At 46.6% G+C, this 21657-nt stretch overlaps 1 protein-coding gene across 3 annotated transcripts in view; it reads left to right on the forward strand.

Moving 5' to 3' along the window:
• The window catches only part of GALNT1 (polypeptide N-acetylgalactosaminyltransferase 1), a 211919-nt gene that overhangs the window by 73770 nt on the left and 116492 nt on the right, over positions 1 to 21657 (forward strand). For 2 of the 3 annotated variants that reach the window (XM_054018826.1, XM_054018827.1), the window contains one exon: positions 14361 to 14535. In XM_054018826.1, the coding sequence (XP_053874801.1) occupies positions 14361 to 14535 (175 nt within the window). The remainder of the gene's footprint in view (positions 1 to 14360; positions 14536 to 21657) is intronic. The other variant, XM_054018828.1, reaches the window with a different exon arrangement.

Genomic DNA, 21657 nt, shown 5'->3' on the forward strand with positions numbered 1-21657 from the left:
GTCTAATACCCGAGGCATTCTGAAGGCAGATTTCATTTAAAATGATGTTCGTATAGGAAGGTAAAACAGAGTTAAGGAAATAATCCAAATCCTTCCCTACCGTAATGTACATCTGCAGTAACTCCATTGACATCAATAGCATAAAGCAGTGTAACTAAGAGCTGTATTTGGCCAAATGTAGTAATTTTGAAGGACAGTGATCTCATTACGAAATAAATGTTGGAACAAAAGGGCATTTATTAAAATTAGTACAGTAAACCCTTCAGTGTTGAGATGTTGAATAAGTGCTTATTTTTGAAACAGGAACTATTTTATTCTGTAGCAAAGTTATTCAAGAAAGCTGTTATTCCTGTCCTCCTTTGCTTTCCAGCATAGTTTCCATATGCCACCCAATGGAACTCAGTGCTTTTAGAAAGCATATTTTAAGCTGCATAAAACTGTTGCTACTATAGTATAAAGTATGGAGCTTGTCTGGGTTTAATACAGTATGTCCGTTTTTCTTTGCAGATGTATAAAACAAATCAAGTAAAGCTGTAAAATACAGATAGAGCTGGCAATGGCTATTGTTAAGATTGCCTTCCACTTTCCATTATAACTCTGTCAGACTTCAGGATGGATTGATTTAAATCACCTAGTAGAAAGCCTCACTTTAAATAATTGGTTTTAATCAGTTTTTCTGTTTGTAATTCCATTCTTATCTAAAAGGTGCATTCTCATTGGTTGATATTACCATTAAAACATGTTGATTTACAACTAAAAAAAGCCTCTACTCTGGATTAGGTACAGCTGTTTGCTACCTAGGATGGTACCTTATAACTATAGATAAAGATATAGATATGGGCTGTCAAGCGATTAAAAATATTAATCACACTGTTAATAATAAAATACCATTTATTTAAATATTTTTGGATGTTTTCTACATTTTTCAAATACATTGATTTCAATTACAACTCAGAAAACAATGTACAGCGCTCACTTTATATTTATTTTTGATTACAAATATTTGTGCTACAAAAAAACAAAAGAAATAGTATTTTCAATTCACCTCATACAATCTCTTTATCATGAAAGTTGAACTTATAAATGTAGAATGATGTACAAAAAACCGGCATTCAAAAATAACTTTAGAGCCTACAATCTACTTAGTCCTACTTCTTCTTCAGTCAGTCACCTAGACAAACAAGTTTGTTTACATTTATAGGAGATAATGCTGCCCACTTCTTGAAAGTGAGAACAGGCATCGCAAGATATTTACATGCCAGATGTGTTAAAGATTCCTATGTCCCTTCATGCTTCAAGAACCATTCCAAAGGACATGTCTCAATGCTAATGAAGGGTTCTGCTCAATAACAATCCAAAGTAGTGCAGATGGACACATGTTCACCTTTATCATCTGAATCAGATGCCACCAGCAGAAGGTTGATTTTCTTTTTTGGTGGTTCGGGTTCTGTAGTTTCCACATCGGAGTTTTGCTCTTTTAAGACCTCTGAAGGCATGCTCCACACCCCGTCCCTCTCAGATTTTGAAAGGTCCTTCAGATTCTTAAATCTTGGGTCAAGTCCTATAGCTTTCTTTAGAAATCTCTCATTGGTACCTTCTTTGCATTTTGTCAAATGTGCTGTGAAAGTGTTCTTAAAACGAACAACATCTGGGTAATCATCCGAGACTGCTATAACATAAAATATATGTCAGAATGTGGGTAGAACACAGAGGAGGAGACATAGAATTCTCCCCACAGGAGTTCAGTCACAAATTTAATTAACGCATTCTTTTTTTTAACAAGCATGGAAGCATGTCCTCTGGAGTGGTGGTCGAAGTATGAAAGGGCAGATGGATGTTTAGCATATTTGGCATGTAAATACCTTGCCTGCTACAAAGGTGCCATATGCCTGTTCTCACTTTCAGGTGATAATGTAAATAAGAAGCTGGCAGCATGATCTCCTGTGAATGTAAACAAACTTGTTTGTCTTAGTGATTAGCTGAACAAGAAGTAAGACTGAGTGGATTTGTAGGCTCTAAAGTTTTACATTGTTTTGTTTTTGAGTGCAGTTATGTAACAAAAAAGAAAATCTACATTTGTAGGTTGCACTTTAACCACAAAGAGATTGCATTACAGTATTCTGAGGTGAACTGAAAAATACTATTTCTTTTGTTTATCATTTTTATGGTGCAAATATTTGTAATAAAAATATAAAAAGTGAGCACTGTACACTTTGTATTCTGTGTTGTAAGTGAAATCAATGTACTTGAAAATGTAGAAAAATATCCAAAAATATTTAATAAATTTCAATTGGTATTCTGTTTAACAGTGCGATTAATCATGATTAATTTTTTTAATTGCAATTAATTTTTTGGGTTAATCGTGTGAGTTAACTGATTAATCGACAGGCCACTCTCTCTATAGATATAATTTATTTATTTAAGCAGTTGTATAGCTTTCAGATTCTTCTGAACTGTACATTTTTAGTGTGTTTAGAAAAAGGTGAATGATGGATTGATTATTTACTAGATAATTAACTTTTTCTTCATGATTTGTCAAGCTGCATTAGGATGGTAACTAAATTTAATTAAACATAACAGCTTATAACATTTATTTTTATTAAAGGAACTGTGAATGCTTTAGATACATAAACTTCTTTTATCAAAGGATGTTTCACACGTACAACTAAATGATTTATTAAACAGAGAAATTAAATGTAGTCAGTAAATTTAAACTGATTATCGCAGGCAAGTCTGGGAAACTTTTCAAATACATCTAAGTGAAAGTGACTGCAGCTTAAGTTCCTACTTGCCTTAGTCTCTTGAAAATAAGTCTCCTAAATTAGTTAGGCTGGCCTATTGTACCATATTTATAAGGCTTAACCTCATAAATCTGATGTTTTCCCCCAGATTCATTCTTTATATAGAAAAAACAATGTTTAAGTCTTAACTCAGTTTTTTTTACGGAGGATCATGGATTCAGCATGTTTTTCTTTAAGTGTTTTAAGATGATGTAGTAAGTTTAGACTTTAACATATTTTGTTTTAAATTCAGTTTTCATTTTTAACAGGTTTATATTTTAAAAGGAAAACTTCTTGTAATTTAAATAACAAAATCAAAAAAATCTGATTTAAATAAAAAAAATCATTTTTCTTATCTACCCTGCCAAACTAACCACTCAGGCTGAAATTTTTGAAATGTGTCAAAAAATGATTCAGCCATTACCAAGAACGACATTCGGGGAAATTTTTTTTGTAAAAAAAACTTCTTGTACCCCGCAATATTTCAAGTCCCTTCTCTAAAGCATGGAGGGACTAGAACATCTCCATTAAATGGGTGTATGTCCGAAAGGTGCCTATAGAGTTCCCTGTGAAAATCCACCTCTATTTGACAGCTATATGCCCTTGAAAATTGACATAGATACATACATAAAGGTTTTGACAGCAAAATAGCATGAATATTCCATCAGGACTTAATATACTACTTCTAAGTGCAGCAGGACTCTTCTTACAGTTGTTTCTTCTGGCTGTTTGAGGCTGCTGGGAGTAGGGAGACTTTGTTGACTGCTTCTCTGCTGATGTCCAGCAGCATAGAGTAGAGGAGAAAACAGCCTGCATTTAAATGCAAGGAGTGAGGAGCTGGGAAGGCAGTACACTAGGAAGGGACAGGAGCAGAGGGAGAAGGATTGGTTATATGGGGCAGGAATAGACTGGGATGGGCATGGGGAGATGTGGGCGGAAGGCCTTCTAATTTAAAGCATCTTGAGAACCTGGAATAGAACCCAGGATTATTAAGTCCCCACATTTCCCTGTTGTCTAGCAAGTAGCTGTGAAATCGACCAGTGAAGTATCTCATCCCCTTCCAGTGGCTCTGTCAGCTACTCCATTAGCTTAGTGATAGAAGTCTATGCTATGGATTTAAACTTGCCAACCCTAAAGGTAACCAATATTGGGAGGATGGGTTGGATTGAATATGGTTATATTACATGTGATAGAATTTCAATTTCCTTCACTTGTTTTTTTTAAAAACCCTAGGTAATTACACAGAAAAAAACTCCATTAAAAGATAAGTTGCAAAGTCAAGCACCAAAGACTTAAAGAAATATCAAAATTAAGGTGGTCCATGGAACTGTAAATCAGCACCGTGGAATGTATGCACTACCATTCAGTCTTTACATGATCACCTATTTATTTTTTCTAAAGGGGCTTCTGACTCATTCAGTGCCTAGGATAGACAGCGCCCAAACAGTATTGTGTAGTGGAGGTTTTGTTTGTTTGTTAACTTGGAAGTTGAGTAGTGAATGAGGCAGGAAACTGCAGGAAGAGAGAGGTTGATCTCATGGTTTAAGCAGTTGAATGCCACCCCAGAGAACTGGGTTTCTGTAAACTTCCAATGTGCAACTGGAAAAGTCCCTTAAACCAAATTTTTAGGAGGTGGCCACTAACTGTGTGGCTCATTTTGGGGTGCCCAATTTGAGACGCATGGGATTTGATATACAGAAGTGCTGAGCGCACTCAATCACAATTTAAGTCAATGGCAGCTGTGCTTAGAATGTATAAACTGGAAGTACTTGGGAAAATCAGGTCCTAAGCATCTCAAGGGGGTCACTCAAAATTAGTACAGTAAAAACTTTGGTATCCAGCATGTTGAGGAAATGGGGGGTGCCAATAAGTCAAAAATTCCAGTTAACTAAGAGGGAGGGTGGGAATTTGGGTGTGGGAGGGAGCTCAGGGCTGGGGGTTGGGGCATGGGAGGGAATGCAAGGTGGCGGATTCTGGCGGTGCTCACCTCAGGCAGCTCCCTGCAAGCGGCGACATGTCCCTGCTGCTCCTCGGCTGAGGCATGACCAGGTGGCTCTGCATGCTGCCTCTGCCTGCAGGCGCCTCCCTCAAAGCTCCCATGGCCGCAGTCCCCTGCCAATGGGAGCTGCGGAGCCAGCGTGATCCCCCGTGGTGGTTCCTTCGCCTAGGACCATTGACCACGGCCAGTGGGAGCTGCGGGGGTGGCGCCTGCGGATGGAGTCAGTGCGCAGAGCTGCCTCGCCACACCTCTACCTAGGAGCAGCAGGGACATGTCGCCACTTGCAGGGAGCCGCCCGAGTTGAGCACCATGTAGATTTGGGACCCCAAAACTCCTCCCATGCCCTAACCCCCTGCTCTGAGCCCCGTCCCACACTTTCTCTCTCCCTTCCAGAGCCGATGCCCCACATCCCCCTCCCAAAATGCTGGTTTATAGAGCTTTCTGATTGGTAAAGTGCCAGATAACACAGATTTTACTGTAGTTACTTTGACAGCTTTGGTCTTAATCATTATGCCTTAATTTCTAGTTGTAAAATAGTGATATTTTACCTCATAAGGGTGTTGTGAAGATAAAAATAAATTGTATTGAGGCTCTTCTGATTTTAAGGCCAGAATCTGTGTTTGGAGCTTTTAATATGACTAATTTCTTTTAAGTATAATTACTGTATCTATAAAAAAAAATGATGTGCAGAGGACAAATTAAATGTGAAATTCCTTGAAAAATTCTGTTCCCTGACTGGCACTGAAACTTTTTTGGGAGGAGAGGGGAACATGTATTAAACCCTCATCTCTGCAATGGGAGGAGGCTTTTTCTCTGCTCTACTGCTGCTCCTATTGATGTTACTGGGGAAATGCTTTGCATATATGTAGTACCACAAGTTGGAGGAGATGGAGGATGAACTGAACTGGGATGGGGAAAGAGAACAGGCAAAAAAGGAAGACTCAAAGGTTTTTGATTGAAAAAACAGTTGTGTTTTAGTAGATCATTTCCATTTTCAGAGGGTTTTTTGCACGTTTTGTTTATAAAAGTTGCTTGGGAGCAGCAGTCAAAGAATGTTTAAATAAGAACTAGTGAATGGTAATTTGAAACTCTTAAGATTTTATGAATGTCCCTTGAGACTTTTGTTCTTTCTGTTAAAGGAAGCTAGCTGTCTTATTTTTGGGACAATGGTGATGAGATGCAGAAACTGTATTTTAATTTCCCACCAACTGTCACTGAAGTCAAGTTTCAAATTGAACGCAGTCCTCTGCATGTGTAGAAACTTCATTTTTTAACAGAACAGATAATTTGCACTTTAAGATAAATATAATGTAGGAAAAGTGCAAAGTTAGTTACACAATATTACTTCATATAACTTTTTTCTGTTAGTCCTAAATGGCCTTATAATATGAATGGAAAGACTGTTTTCAATTAAATATTTGATATTACACTTAGTAATTAGCTTTGCTGTAAAATATATTAATGTAGCATTCTATTAATAGTACTGGTTTGAAATCTGAGAGTGAAACCAGTTAGCAAGCTGACTAGACACTGTTTTAAACAGTATTATAACGTCTCTGTATAGCTATAATATTCAGAAGGTCTCCTTTATGACTAATTGAATATCAAACCAATTCATGGGAGATATTTTCTGAAATACATAATGTTCTTTTGTTTGCAGCAGTGTTGTAGCCATGTTGGTCCTGGGATATTAGAGAGACAGGATGAGTGGGGTAATATCTTCTATTAGACCAACTTCTGTTGGTGAAAGAGAGAGACTTTCAAGAAGAGCTTGCAAGTTTGTCTTTCACCAACAGAAGTTGGTCCAATAAAAGATATTATGTCACCCATCTTGTCTCTAGAATGTTCTTTTAATTGTTTTTAGGTTGTAAAGTGAAGCACTTGAAAAATTGAGAGCGCAGAATTTGGGTTGCACTGTCCATACTGTGCACCAAATGAGGCAAGTGGTCCTGTGATACATAACAGAATTAGACTGATTATAATTAGGTTATTGAAAATTTTCCAGTGGAACAGTTCTCTGATGAAAAATGGTGATTTGGTGGAATCAGCGTTCTGCAGGAACATGTAAATTCCATTGAACCAGGCAGATTGGTCAACAGGCAATTTTTAACAGTACATCTCGGCCAAACTTAAACGAATTTCATGTGACAAAGAAAAGGTATTTCTTTGGTCACAGATTATTCAACCTACCAAATTTCAAAGGCCTGCTGGAAACAATGGAAATGTTTGAGCTTCTAAGAAAAAACTCTGAAAATCTTTTATAATGGAAATGCTAACAAACTGAATTTAGGTATTTCTAATAGTTTCCCCCCTGCAGTCACTTTGGAAAACTCAGTGAGATAGGCGCAAGATCTCATTTGTTACTCTTTATATGTTCGTATAATTTGAATGCTAAGTTTTTCAGTGAGTATAGGATGCATTTTGTTTTCGCTCTTGGCAAGCTATTTTTCCCCTCTTTGACCTCGTGTAAGATTACAGTATTCTCTCTTAGCCAAAAATTAAGGAGCATTTCATATTTGGGAAGCAGGAAGAGAAAAAGGGTGGTGCCTTGATCTTACTGTAATTACCTAATATTCTGTTAGAATACACTGAATTATTTAGCTCATTTATAGTACAGTTTTCTATTTAAATTAATCTGATAATTCAATGGCTAGATGACTTATAGCCAATATATATGCTAAAGGTCAAGTTAAAAACCAGTGTCTTGAAATTTCATTATTTGTATATTTAAAAAAAATAATTTTTGAAAAATCTCACAAAATGGGTATTTATAAAGAAACACTGGCCACTTTGGTTTTGTTTTTTAGTCTCAATTATTTGTAATGCTTTCTCAAACTTAAAAATGAAATAATGTTCTGTTCTTCTTCGAGTGATTGTTCATGTCCATTCCAAGCAGGTGTGTGCGCGCCGCGTGCACGCCAGCCGGAAGATTTTACTATAGCAGCATCCGTAGGGTCGGCTTAGGCGCCCCCTGGAGCGGTGCCTTCATGGCGCTGTATATAGGGGCCAGCCAACCCTCCACCCCCTCAGTTCCTTCTTACCGCTGGTGACGGCTAGCTGGAACTTTGCTTTCTCTTCAGCAATCATGGCAGTGTTCCATCTTAGTTGTAAATAGTTAGTCAGTTTGTTTGTTTAGTGTTAGTTTAGATAGATAGTTGTGTGTTGGGGGGGGGGGTTCCCCAACATTTTCATCACCCCACTGGGGCATGCCCGGGTCTCCAGGGTTCAGACTCTACAGGGACTGCGGGAAATTCATGCCGAAGAGTGACCCGCGCTCTTCCTGCTTAAGGTGCCTCGGGGAGAGCCACCAAAGAGACAGGTGCAGTATCGGCAGGGCATTTCGCCCCAGGACTCTCAAAGATAGAGAGCAGAGACTTAAAGTCCTTCTAATGGAAGTGGCCCTGCAGCCACAATCGGACCCTGGGCCTGCCGACCCAGCACTTCATCCTCGGTGTGCAGTGCCCCAGCACCAGCGATAAGTTGAGGCCAAAGCCTCTAAACCCCGACACCGGAGAGAGTTGGCACACAAGAAATCGGCCTCCGTGAGACATCGTTCACCATCACCAGTGGCGGTTAAAAAGAGGCCGGTGAGGGAACATTGCCCCCACCAGGACCCTAAGGGGCCAGCGCTGTCCACGAGTGCTGCAGGACAGGCCGCGCCGCAGACCCATTCTGCTATCCCGTTGACTCCTGCCCCGGAGAGGGTACGGTTGAGTCCGGACAGGCCTAGATCCCCGGACATTATAGAGGAAATGCGCTTCCCATCGACGCCGGAGGTGTTCAAGGCTGCCTCAGACCTCTTGAGCCTCCCGGTGCCGGCGTCACCGCACCGGTGGAGAGAACCTCCGGCTACCCCTCGACCCCAGTTACAATCTCAGGGCAAATCGGCAATGCTGTCGCCGCGCTCCCCACACTGAGCCACCTCAGCGGCACCGGTGCAGAGGGAACTTTCTTCGGTCCGGCGGCACCAGTCCCCGGCGACAGTGGGTACTGCCCCTCCTATGTCCTCTTACTCGGAGACCTCTGACTCAGAGGTGGACTCGTACTGCTCCAATAGATCGAGGAGCAGACTATCATCCTCGTGTGCGAGTGCCCAGCCTTACCCGCCGCAGTTGCAGCAACAGTGGCAACCGCCCCCCCAGTGGCCGTTCTGGACGTCATGGCCCTACCACCAGTCAGTGGGTCAGGCGTATGGACTCCACTCATGGGCCACATCGGTCTCCTCGACGTCGGTGGCCCCGCCCCCAATGCCCCACCACCGGCACCGCCGTCTGACAGGAGTGTGCCACAACGGGACACAGCACCACCTAGTCAGGCACCGGCACCAACGGGGGCCATGCTCCCAAGGCCGCAGGCACCGCCCAGCACGCCTTGTCATTCGGTTTCGACCCCGGTACCGGCCGTGGTGCTGGATCCTGAACCCGCACCGGCCGCGCAGCCTGAGTACCGTGTGCCACAGGCCCTGGTAGCGGTAGAGGGTATAGAAGAAGGCTGTCTTCAGGGGATCTCCTCCTCTTCCTCGCAAGATGAGGCAGTGGCAGGAACGTCCGCGGCACTGGCTCTGGAGGACAATAGGATCCTCCAACAGCTGCTTACGCAAGCAGCCCAGAGCCTCTCGATCCAAACGGAGGAGATCGGGGCGGATACTGATCCGGTGGTGGACATCCTGACCCCGTCGGGCCCATCCAGGGTAGCCCTGCCTCTCATAAAGACCATTGCGGACACAACCTGCACCTTGTGGCAGATGCCAGCCTCATTGGCCCCCACGGCTAAAAGGACTGAGAGGCGATACTTTGTTCCATCCAAGGGCTATGAACATCTTTATACACACCCTCCGCCGGACTCCCTAGTGGTAGATGCGGCAACCAGAGGGAGCGCCAAGCGTTCCAGGGAGCTACGCCAAAAAATAGAGAGGCCAAGAAGTTGGACCTGTTCGGGTGAAAGATGTATTCGACAGGGGGTCTGCAGTTGCGCATAGCCAATCAGCAGGCCATAGTGAGCCGGTATGGACACAACACGTGCTCGGCTTCGTCCAGGTTCGCTGAACTCCTTCCCCAGGAATTGCGAACTGAGTTTTCAGCCCTGATCGAAGAGGGAAAATTGATTACCCGAGCTTCCCTCCAGGCAGCCTTGGACGCGGCCGATTCAGCCTCACGCACGCTGGCGACTGGTCAGGGGCCTAGACCACCATTTTGATGGCCCGGTTGAGGACGACCTACCAGTCAGAAACTCTGGATCCTACCAACCGTACCTTTTCGTCACTTCTATCCCCCTTATATCGTGCATGGGCCTGGATCACATCAGACAGTTGGGTGCTTCGCACGGTAGAGGGGATATTCTATCCAGTTCTCCTCTCGCCGCCCTCCCTCCCCCCCCCTTCAGGGACTCCTCTCACGAGCAACTTCTAATTCAGGAAGTACAGTCCCTCCTCGCAGCAGGGGCAGTAGAGGAGGTTCCTCAGGAGCTCGGGGGCAGCGGCTTCTATTCCTACTATTTCCTAATACCGAAAGCGAAAGGGGGCCTCAGACCTATTTTGGACTTGCGGTGTCTCAACAAGTTTGTAAAGAAGCTCAAGTTCCGCATGGTCTCCCTGTCCTCCATCATACCTTCTATGGATCCAGGAGACTGGTATGCCGCCCTCGACTTAAAGGACGCATACTTTCATATTGCAATAATCCCTCAGCACAGGCGTTACCTCAGATTTGTCGTGGGCAACACCCATCTACAGTTTACGGTTCTGCCTTTTGGACTGTCAGCAGCCCCAAGGGTCTTCACAAAGCCATGGCAGTCGTGGCAGCCTTCCTGCGCAAGCAGGGTATTCAGATGTTTCCCTACCTGGATGATTGGCTCATCAAGGGCCGTGCCAAGGCACAGGTGGAGGCTCAGGTGGTCTTCATCAGGCAGACCTTCCTCGAGCTCGGCCTCTGGCTGAACGAGGCCAAGTCCACACTTTCTCCAACCCAAAGAATTGAATTTATAGGGGCGGTTCTGGACTCGACACACGCCAGAGCATACCTCCCAGAGGCCAGGTTCCAGACTATGTCCAACATTATTCTCTGCCTCCAACGTTACCCTACCACCACAACAAGAAATTTCCTCAAGTTATTAGGGCACATGGCGGCATGTACCTATGTGGTGAGCCACACCAGACTCGGACTGCATCCACTCCAGTCCTGGTTGGCAGGGGTGTATCAGCCGGTCAGGGACTCCCTAGAATTAGTGGTGACGCTACCTCGGCCAGCGTTGGACTCCCTACAATGTGGTTCGACCCACGGGAGGTCTGCGCGGGAGTGCCTTTCCTCGGCCCCGAGCCCTCCCTATCACTGGTAACAGACTCTTCAGATGTGGGATAGGGTGCACATCTGGGCGACCTCAGGACATAAGGACTTTGGTCACGAGAAGACCTTTCATTACACATCAATGTCAGGGAATTACAAGCGGTGTGCCTCGCATGCATAGCCTTCAAATCCCATCTGGCGGGCAGGTGCATTTCTATCCTTACGGACAACACTTCAACGATGTTCTATATCAACAAACAGGGTGGTGCTCGCTCCTCTCCCCTGTGCCAGGAAGCCCTCGCATTATGGGACTTTTGCATACAGAACGTAATTCACCTGACTGCATCCCACCTCCTGGGGACACAGAATGGGCTTGCAGACTCTCTCAGCCGCTCGTTCCAAGGTCACGAGTGGTCTATCCACTGGGATATAGTACTCCCAATTTTCCGGCTTTGGGGTCATCCCCAGGTTGACCTGTTTCTCTCCAGAGAGAACAGGAAGTGTTGCCAATTCTGCTCCTCATGGAACGCAGTTCGGGGTCTCTAATGGATGCCTTCCTCCTCTCTTGGGCAGACGGGCTATTTTATGCCTTTCCCCCGATTCCTGTGGTTCACAGAGTAATCCTCAAGGCCCGCAGAGATCATGCTCGTGTCATCCTAATAGCGCCAGCGTGGCCGTGCCAGCACTGGTACACGTTGCTCCTGCATATGTCTATACGGGTGCCCCTCAGGTTGCCCCTACTCCTGGACTTGATCACACAGGATCGGGGTCGCCTGCGTCACCTGAACCTGGAGTCGCTCCACCTTACGGCCTGGATGCTCCATGGCTAAACCCTGTGGCGATGCAGTGCTTTCATCAGGTCAGGCAGATCCTTCTTGGTAGTAGGAAGCCCTCAACAAGGACCACGTACTTGGCCAAGTGGAAGCGCTTCTCCCTCTGGCCACACAACGGGGTCAGGATCCCTTGCTCTCCCCGGTCCCTCTCATATTGGACTATTTGCTACATCTGAGACACCTGGGACTCTCCCTCTCTTTGGTTCGAGTACACCTTGCTGCAATCTCGGCGGGGGGTACCTCAGTGTTTGCGGACCCACTCGTTGGTCGCTTCCTCAAGGGCCTTGACAGGTTGTTCCCGCACATTCGTCAACCTGTCCCTGCTTGGGACCTCAATTTGGTCCTGTCCGTCCTCACAGGGCCCCCCTTCGAGCCGCTGGCTTCATGCTCGCTGTTATATCTTTCATATAAGGTTGCGTTCTTGGTGGCTATCACATCAGCCCGGAGTGTGTCGGAAGTCAGAGCACTGACATCTGAACCTCCATATACCATCTTCCACAAAGACAAGGTCCATCTCAGGCCGCACCCAGCGTTCTTTCCTAAGGTGTTTTCCCCTTTTCACATGGGTCAAGACATTTTTCTCCCGGTGTTCTATCCGAAACCGCACTCCTCGACTAAGGAGTGTAGGCTGCATTCCCTGGATGTTTGCAGGGCCCTCGCGTTCTACATTGAAAGGACAAGACCCTTCAGGAAATCAACCCAACTTTTAGTTGCCGTGGCTGACAGAATGAAGGGGGCAGCCAATCTCGTCACAGCGGATCTCCTCTTGGATCAAAACCTACATCTGGGAATGTTACAGTCGGGCTAACATACCAGCCCCGCCTATCACGGCCCACTCCACAAGAGCACAGGCCTCTTCCGCTGCATTCCTGGCCCAGGTCCTGACGCAGGAAATTTGTAGAGCGGCCATGTGGTCCTCAATCCACACTTTTACCACACACTATGCCATCATGCACCAGGCCAGAGATGATGCAGCCTTTGGCTGCACAGTACTCCAGTTTGCAGTGACCTCCGACCCCATCGCCTAGGTTCAGGCTTGTGAGTCACCTGCTTGGAATGGATATGAACAATCACTCGAAGAATAAAAAACGGTTACTCACCTTTTTGTAACTGTTGTTCTTCGAGATGTGTTGTTCATGTCCATTCCAATACCTACCCTCCTGCCCCTCTGTCGGAGTGTTGGCAAGAAGGAACTGAGGGGGTGGAGGGTCGGCTGGCCCCTATATACAGCGCCATGAAGGCGCCACTCCAGGGGGCACCGAAGCCAACCCTATGGACGTTGCTATAGTAAAATCTTCTGGCTGGCGTGCACGCGGCGCGTCCACACCTGCTTGGAATGGACATGAACAACACATCTCGAAGAACAACAGTTACAAAAAGGTGAGTAACCATTTTTTTCCAGTTTTGTCTTTTACTTGGCAACAGTTGGTATCAGAAATAGTATGCCTAGTTTAGGACTAATAGTAAATTTGTTGATACAGATTGGCTAGAGCTAACACATTGTTTCATGTTTGTAATAGATTAATTCTGGTGGAATTAAATTCTCCTAAAATTGAGAGAGGATTGTTCTGAAGAATGAATTCAAATTGCATTATCAATGCCAAATCGTAAAGTATATTATACATATCAGAATTTTAGTCTAAATGGATTAGTCTTCACTTAATAGAAGTTTTTATATAAAAATAAATTCCTTTGCTAACCTCATAAACTATGTGGAAGTGGATGTTACTAGATGTGAAATAAACCCCCCACTAATTATTTTTTTCTCAGAAAGTCTGTGAAATATAATGTAGAGATTTATTCAATAACTGAGTGAAATTTGTAATGCAGTAAGTTTGTACAATACAAAATGTGATGACCAAAAGATTGGTGCTTTTTGGTCCTCCAAGTGAACAATAGTTGCTGAGAATGAGACTTAACTGCTCTTGTTAAATATATTAATAGTCGAAGTTTATATTTTTCCAGTATTTAAAAATGTCAAATTTTAGATCCTGTCCTCGAATCTTGCTTCATATGAAACAGTGCATCATTAAACAAATTAGATATGCTTTTGTAAAACATAAATGAGAAGAAAACGCAAGGGTCCCTGCAATAGTCTTATTTCTCCAGTAAACTTCAGAATAGTCTAATCCAGCGGTTCTCAAACTGGGTTGGGACCCCAAAGTTGGTCGCAAGCCCATTGTAATGGGGTCGCCAGGGCTGGCATTAGACTTGCTGGGTCCTAGGGCCGAAGCCTGAGCCCCACAGCACAGGGCCAAAGCTTGAGCCCCACTGCCTGGGGCCAAAGCCCCGGGGCTTGGGTTTTGGCTTTGGCCCCCCTGTCTGGGGTGGTGGGGCTCAGGCAAACTCAGGTTTCTGTCCCCTCTCCTGGGGTCATGTAGTCATTTTTGTTGTCAGAAGATGATCGTGGTGTAATGAAGTTTGAGAACCCCAGGTAATTTGTTCAGTATTTAAACTTCTTTTTTGTTAGTTCCAGAACCGGTACAGAAGCCACACGAAGGTCCTGGAGAAATGGGGAAGCCTGTTGTTATTCCTAAAGAGGATCAAGAAAAAATGAAAGAGATGTTTAAAATAAATCAGTTTAATTTAATGGCAAGTGAAATGATTGCTCTCAACAGATCATTACCTGATGTCAGGTTAGAAGGGTAAGTACCTTCTATTCTATTGAAAGCATGCTTTACTTAAATGAACACACATTAAAAATTCTCCATAGTAACCATTGTTCTTTTATATGTTGGTAATCAGCATAGATATGAAAGTTGTAAGACACAAGAGGTGGTTAGAATTGCTGGGTTTTGAGGGGTTCATTTGTAATATTTAACTTAAAAGCAAAGCCACCAAATTTCATTTACTACTATTGTAACCATGAAGTTAGTTATGATTATTAGGCTTTTTCAAGAAAAGAAATTAAATTGGTCTTTTTGAAGGTAACGTAGGGTGGATTAAAAATGTATTAAAAATCTGATTTTTATTTAAACACATTTTTCTCTTTAAAATAAACCTATATAAAATTAAATTTAAAAATATAACTACTTGCATTATCATTAAAGTCTAAACTTACTATAATTATTAAAATAATTAAGTAGTGCATCAAAATTTTAAAGAAAGTGAAGGCCCTAAACCAGGGTTGGGCAAACTTTTTGGCCTGAGGGCCACATCAGGTTTCGGAAATTGTATGGAGGGCTGGTTAGGGGAGGCTGTGCCTCCCCAAACAGTCAGTCAGGCGTGGCCTGGCCCTGCCCCCTATCTGACCACTCCTGCCCCATCCAACCCCCCTCCGCCCCCCGTTCCCTAATGGGACCCCTGCCCCCATTCAACCCCTGTTCCCTGCACTCTGACTGCCCCGACCCCTATCCACATCCCTGCCCCCTGGCCACCACCCCAAACTCCCCTGCCATCTATCCAACCCCTCCTGCTCCCTTCCCCCTTACTGCACTGCCTGGAGCATCGGTGGCTGGCAGCGCTACAGCTGCGCTGCCCGGCTGGAGCCAGCCATGCCACCGTGCAGCACAGAGCACCGGATCAGGTCAGGCTCTGCAGCTGTGCTGCCCCAGGAGCTTGCAGCCCCGGCGGCGGCACAGTGAGCTGAGGCTGCGGGAGAGGGGGAAGAGCGGTGGAGGGGCCAAGGGCTAGCTGGCCAGGCAGGAGGGTCCCGCGGGCCGTAGTTTGCCCACCTCTGCCCTAAACTGACGAAAATCATTAACTAAACACCTGGGACCACAGTTTGAAGTGCAAAACAAGCTTTTGGTAGCCAGATCTTCTTCTCTTTGCAGGTGCAAAGAGAATATTTTCTTCATTTCAGTTTATTCAGCCAGTTTTGTTCAATGGCCAGTTCATTCAAAGTTGAGAAACTGATTGGGACTTGAAAAAGCAGGAAAGCTTATTTTCTTCTTCAAATGTATCTATAAAAACTAAGTGTGAGAGAAGATAAGATCAACTAGTACTTCAAGTGCTTGCTCATGTCCATCCATATTAGGTGTGTGTGTGTGTGTGTGTGTGTTCGCCACATGCACTGGTGCTGCAAGTTTTTCCCTCAGCAGTATCCACAGGGGACCGGCTCTGGCGCCCCCTTGAGCGGCGCCCACATGGCACGGTATAAGGGGCGCCGCCAGCTCCCCACACCCTCAGTTCCCTCTTGCTGCCAGTGATGGTGCTGGAACATCTGCTGCTTCGGCTCCTGTTGTTTCGTTTTCTGTTCTTGTGAACTTTGAAAACCTGTAATATAGTTGTGTATAGTTAGTAGTTTCTTAGTTACCCGTAGTAGTAATTCTCAACTTTTCATTAGTCATGAATGGGACTCAGCCGGGGGACGGGGCATGTCCTGGTCCCCAGGCTTTAAGCCCTGCGATCACTGCAAACTGCCTATTCCCATCAGCGATCCACATACCAGCTGCCTAAGGTGCTTAGGTGAAGGGCACATAAGTGACAAGTGCTGTATCTGCAAGTCCTTCAAACTTAGGACGAAGAAGGAGCGTGTTATCCCTCTGAAAGTGCTTCTAATGGAGTCAGCCCTCACTCTGGCACCGGAGCAGTGGTCCCCCACACCGTGGTCTCCGTGCGCAGTGCTCCGCCAGGGCTGTCAACGAGCCGGCACCAGTCCCCCTCCACGACTCCAGTCAAGAAGCAGAAAAAGGCTGAGGGGAAGATCTCCTACGTCCTGTAAGGGAAAAGAGAGAGCTGGGGATGAGCCACAACCCGTGCCGGGCAGCTCAACACCCCCTTCGGGCAGTTGGGCCCCAGCTCAAGTCGAGTGGTGCAGCCCATCCCATGCTTCGCCTGCGACCCCAGATAGCGGTGCAGGCCTTAGCCAGCTTCAGGTGCAGTCGAAGCCCAAAGCTTTTCGAGCGGCTCAAGAGATCCTGACGCTCCCGGTGCTGCCCACACCAGCTCCCGCAGTACCCCAGTCTTGGGGAAAACCCACATTGGGACGTGTGTGTGCCCCACCTCAGCGGTACTATTTCACATGGAGAGGGACATCCAGCCAGCATTTGCCCGCCCGAAGCAGTCATGCCTCAGGACTGAAGAGGCAGGCTCAGCGGAGCCCTCTTTGGTCCACACACCGGGGGTACCAATCAAGGGACTCGAGGCGTACCTCACCGGTAGATTGGCGTAGAACCTCTGAGGCACACGCCACCTGGCAAGAACTCTGGGACCAGCACTGACCATCTCCAAGGTCCCAGGACCAGTTGGATGCCAGAGACGGCTGATTGCTGGGCCATCATCACCCTCTCCGCCTTACTCAGGACGATCTTCCCAGCAACTGGTCCGTAGTAGCTTCCGGTCCCGTTCAACGTCCTGGGACCTGTTGAGTAGCGTGAGGCGTGGATCGCCGGGTATCCTATGCAGATCCGCCAAACGCTGTTGGTCCCAGAGAGCCAGACCAAGACAGTCTCGCTCGGACAGGTCAGCTTCAGGATGCAGTGACCGACACAAGTTGGACAGGAGCCACTGCTCAGCCCGATCCTGGTCGCCCGGTACTGACCACTCAGCTGGTAGCTCCGGCTCGGAGTGAGGTTTCCTGACTGCGGGACAAGCCCCGGTACCGGCGATGTGGACTACATTATCAGCACCAAAATCTGTCCCATGGTCCCAAGCGCAGTGGTCAGTGCCATGGTACCTGTGGAACCCTTGGGGATTCTCCCAACCTTCCCACGCTGCCTGATCAGTGTTGAGAGCCTCGGAGAGGCCAGCAGCCTCGGTATCCCATTCCCCTCCGATGCGTGATGCTTCGGGGGTAAGAGCCCAAAGGTCCAGAAGGACCCAGGGGAGCAAGCTGCTAGACCACCCATGGACGTAGAGGTTCCCACAACACCAGCATCGTCCGTGTCATCGCCAGAGGAGGCTATCATGGGGCCCCCTCACCCAATTCCTCAGGATGATGCCCAAAGCACGCCATGAACTTTTGAAGAGGGTCACTTCTAACCTGGGGCTTCAGGCAGAGGAATTGGAAGAGCCCTCTTCCTCCCTACTTGGACCGCTATAACTTCGGACCGCTGGGTCCTCAGCACAGTGGAGCAGGGTTATACCCTCCAGTTCCTTTCTACCCCTCCCCTTCCACCCGCCTTCCCCATCCCTCTTCAGGGACCCCTCTCACGAGAGTCTCCTAGTGCAGAAGGTAAAGGGTTGCTACAGCTGGGTGCAGTGGAAGAAGTTCCTCTCGAGTACAGGAATAAGGGGTTCTATTCCCGGTACTTTTTAATCCCAAAGGCCCAGGGCGGTCTACGGCCCATCTTGGACCTGGGAGACCTCAACAACTACCTAAAGAAGTTAAAGTTCCTCATGGGCTCTCTGGCTTTGATTATCCCTTCCCTGGATCTGGGAGATCGGTATGCCACCCTCGACTTGGACACATACTTCTGCATAGCGATCTTTCAAGGACACAGATGCTTCCTTTGGTTTACAGTGGGGCCCCACCACTGCCTGTTTGCGGTCCTCCCATTTGGCCTGTCGACAGCACCGAGGGTGTTTACCAAGTGCATGTCGGTGGTAGCGGCTTACCTCAGGCGCCTGGGTATCCAGATCTATCTGTACCTCAATGACTAGCTTGTCAAGGGCAGCTCCTGGTCTCAAGTCCAAAGAGGTATTGCCGTACTTCAAGCCACGTGCCACTCTCTGGGTCTACTGGTAAACGACAAGAAGTCGACGTTCGTGCCAGTGCGGAGGATGGAGCTCATTGGAGCGGTCCTCAACTCGACCTGCGTCAGAGCTCTCCTTCCACTGGAAAGGTTCCACGTGTTGACGAACCTCATTGCGGAAGTCTCTGTATTCCCTCTGACTACAGCCAGGGTCTGTCTGCACCTGCTGGGCCACATGGCAGGTGCACCTATGTGGTCCACTATACCAGGCTCCAGATGTGGCCCCTGCAACAGTGGCTGGGAACGGTCTATTCCCAGTCCCGAGACCCCCTGGAAAAGATAGTTACCATTCCCCAGGTGATACTTGCTGCGATGGTGGACCGACTGCAGGACAGTCCCGGAGGGGTTTCTGTTCAACAACTCTCCTCACTCCGTCGAGTTGATGTCGGACGCCTCGGACCTCGGCTGGGGTGCGCATCTGGGCGTCCTCCAGACTCGGGTATGTGGTACCTGGAGGAGGTGCAGTTGCATGTAAACGTCAGAGTTCTGAGCAGTCCGGCTGGCATGCAGAGTCTTCTTTCCTCACCTGTCAGGCAAGGTGTTACGAGTTCTACATCAACAGGCAAGGGGGAGCGTGCTCGTCTGCCCTCTGTCAGGAGGCGCTCCGTCTCTGGGACTTCTGCATCAGCCACAAAATCTACCTGGAAGCTTGTCACCTTCCCGGCGTCAGGAATACACTGGCAGACCAGCTCAGCAGGCGCTTCTCCTCTCACCATGAGTGGTCGCTCCATCCAGAGGTAGCCTGCATGATCTTCCAAAGGTGGCGAACTCCCCGAGTTGACCTGTTCGCTACCAGACAGAACAGGAAATGCCACAGGTTTTGTTCTTGGCAAGGTCTGAGCAAGGGCTCCCTTTGATGCCTCCCTCCTCTCGTGGTAAGGGAGCCTGATGTACACATTCCCTCAGATTCTCAGCAGTGCCCTAGCAAAGATCAAGAGAGACAAGGTGCAGGTTATCATGATCGCCCCGGCGCGGCCTCGCCAGCCCTGGTTCGGCATGCTCATGAACCTGACAGCAGCTCCTCCCTGGACCCTGCCCAACCGACTGGACTTGCTGTCACAGGACCAGTTCTTACACCCCAACTTCGGGTCCCTCCATCTCTCGGCATGGATGCTGCGTGGCTGAACCCAGAGGAGCGAACCTGTTCAGAAGAGGTCCAACGGGTCCTCCTGGAAAATAGGAAGCCCTCAACTAGACTGACTTACCTGGCCAAGTGGATGAGGTTTTCCCACTGGGTGTCCGAACGGGGCATCTCTCCCTCGTGTTCCTCCCTACAGGCTGTCCTGGACTACCTGCTCCATTTGAGCAACCAGGGCCTGGCGCACACTTCCATTAGAGTGCATCTTGCGGCCATCTCCACTTTTCACCAGCCGATCCAAGGACAGACGGTGTTTTCCCATGATCCTGAGAGGGCTTGAGAGACTTTTCCCGCAGGTACGGGCTCCCATCCTGAAGTGGGATCTTAACTTGGTCCTCTCTAGGCTTACTGTCCCGCCCTTTGAGCTGCTGGGTTCCTGCTCCTTTTCCCACCTGTCATGGAAGGTCACATTCCTGGTGGCGGTGACATTGGCGACAGGTCTCTGAAATTAAAGCCTTGACCTCTGAGCCTCCGTACACGGTCTTCTACAAGGATAAGGTTCAATTGCAGCCCCACCTGGCCTTCCTGCCAAAGGTGGTCTCCACCTTCCATATGAACATCTTCCTCCTGTTGTTCTGTCCCAAACCGCACAACACCAGTGAAGAGAGGCGTCTTCATGCCTTGGACATCTGAAGGGCCTTGGCTTTTTACTTGAAGTGTACCAAGCCTTTCTGTAAATCGATCTAATTCTTCATCTCTACAGCAGATAGGATGAAGGGTCATCTGGTGTCCTCAGAGGATTTCCAATTGGATTATCTCATGCACGAGCACCTGTTATGACCTGGCGGGGGTTCCGCTGCCGCCGATTGTCAGAGCCCACTACAAGAGCACAGGTGTCTTTGGCGGCCTTCCTGGCACACATCCCTATCTAGGACATCTGTAACGCCACAATGTGGTCCTCTGTCCACATGTTTTCCGCTAATTATGCCATCACTCAGCAGGCCAGGAACGACACTGGGTTCAGCAGAGCTGTGTTGCAGTCTACACGTCTGTGCATTCCTACCTGCCTCCAAGGGTACTGCTTTGGAGTCACCTAACATGGAATGGACATGAGCAAGCACTCAAAGAAGAAAAGTTACCTTTTCCATAACTGGTGTTCTTCGAGATGTGTTGCTCATGCCCCATTCCATGACCCGCCTTCGCTCTCCACTCTTAGTTTCCAGCAAGAAGGAACTGAGGTTGGGGGCAGCCGGTGGCACTCCTTATACCGCGCCATGCGGGTGCCACTCCAGGGGGCGCCAGAGCTGGTCCCCTATGGATACTGCTCAGGGAAAAACTTCTGGCACTGAAGCATATGGCAAGCACACACACCTAATATGGAATGGACATTAGCAACACATCTCGAAGAATGCCAGCTACAGAAAAGGTAACTGTCTTGTCTAAAATCGTGAAGGACATGATGACCAGAAACAATCATTTCAGTTTGCTAACTACGTATAATACTTCCTTTTGTTTAATAAATCCATTTTTAAATACAAAATGTTTTAATTTTCTTACGTATCCAGCACATTTAATGTAATTTTATTATACTAATTTAGAATGCTGTTTTTGTGCATTTTTAATTGAATTTGTTTCCATCCAAAAGCAGCTTGGCACAAACCATGAGTAAAAATTAATTGAATAAATAAAAAATGCATCACTGACCATTTTCTAACTTAATGTAAAAATTAAATATTTGAATAAATGGATGTTAAGCTACATAATTTCTTTAGTAATTTTGTATAGATATAGTGTATCCTCCTGGTTATCAAAAAGTAGTACCAAATTTATTGTAAAGGCTATATTTGATTGCAAATCAACATTTTCATGGTTATACCAGCCAGTGAGAATCACTCTTTCTTTAGGAAAATAACAAAGTGCAAATGTAGGATATGATTAAAATTCATTTAAATCATTCTATCCTAGAAAATAGAGATTTTGATCAGGTCTGGTAAATCTCAAGAGAAAGTTACTAGTTTGAAGAATTCAGAGGTCTCATGTTTATAATGAACCAA

This window comes from Malaclemys terrapin, chromosome 2, assembly GCF_027887155.1.
Source record: "Malaclemys terrapin pileata isolate rMalTer1 chromosome 2, rMalTer1.hap1, whole genome shotgun sequence".
Classification (NCBI taxonomy): domain Eukaryota; kingdom Metazoa; phylum Chordata; order Testudines; family Emydidae; genus Malaclemys; species Malaclemys terrapin.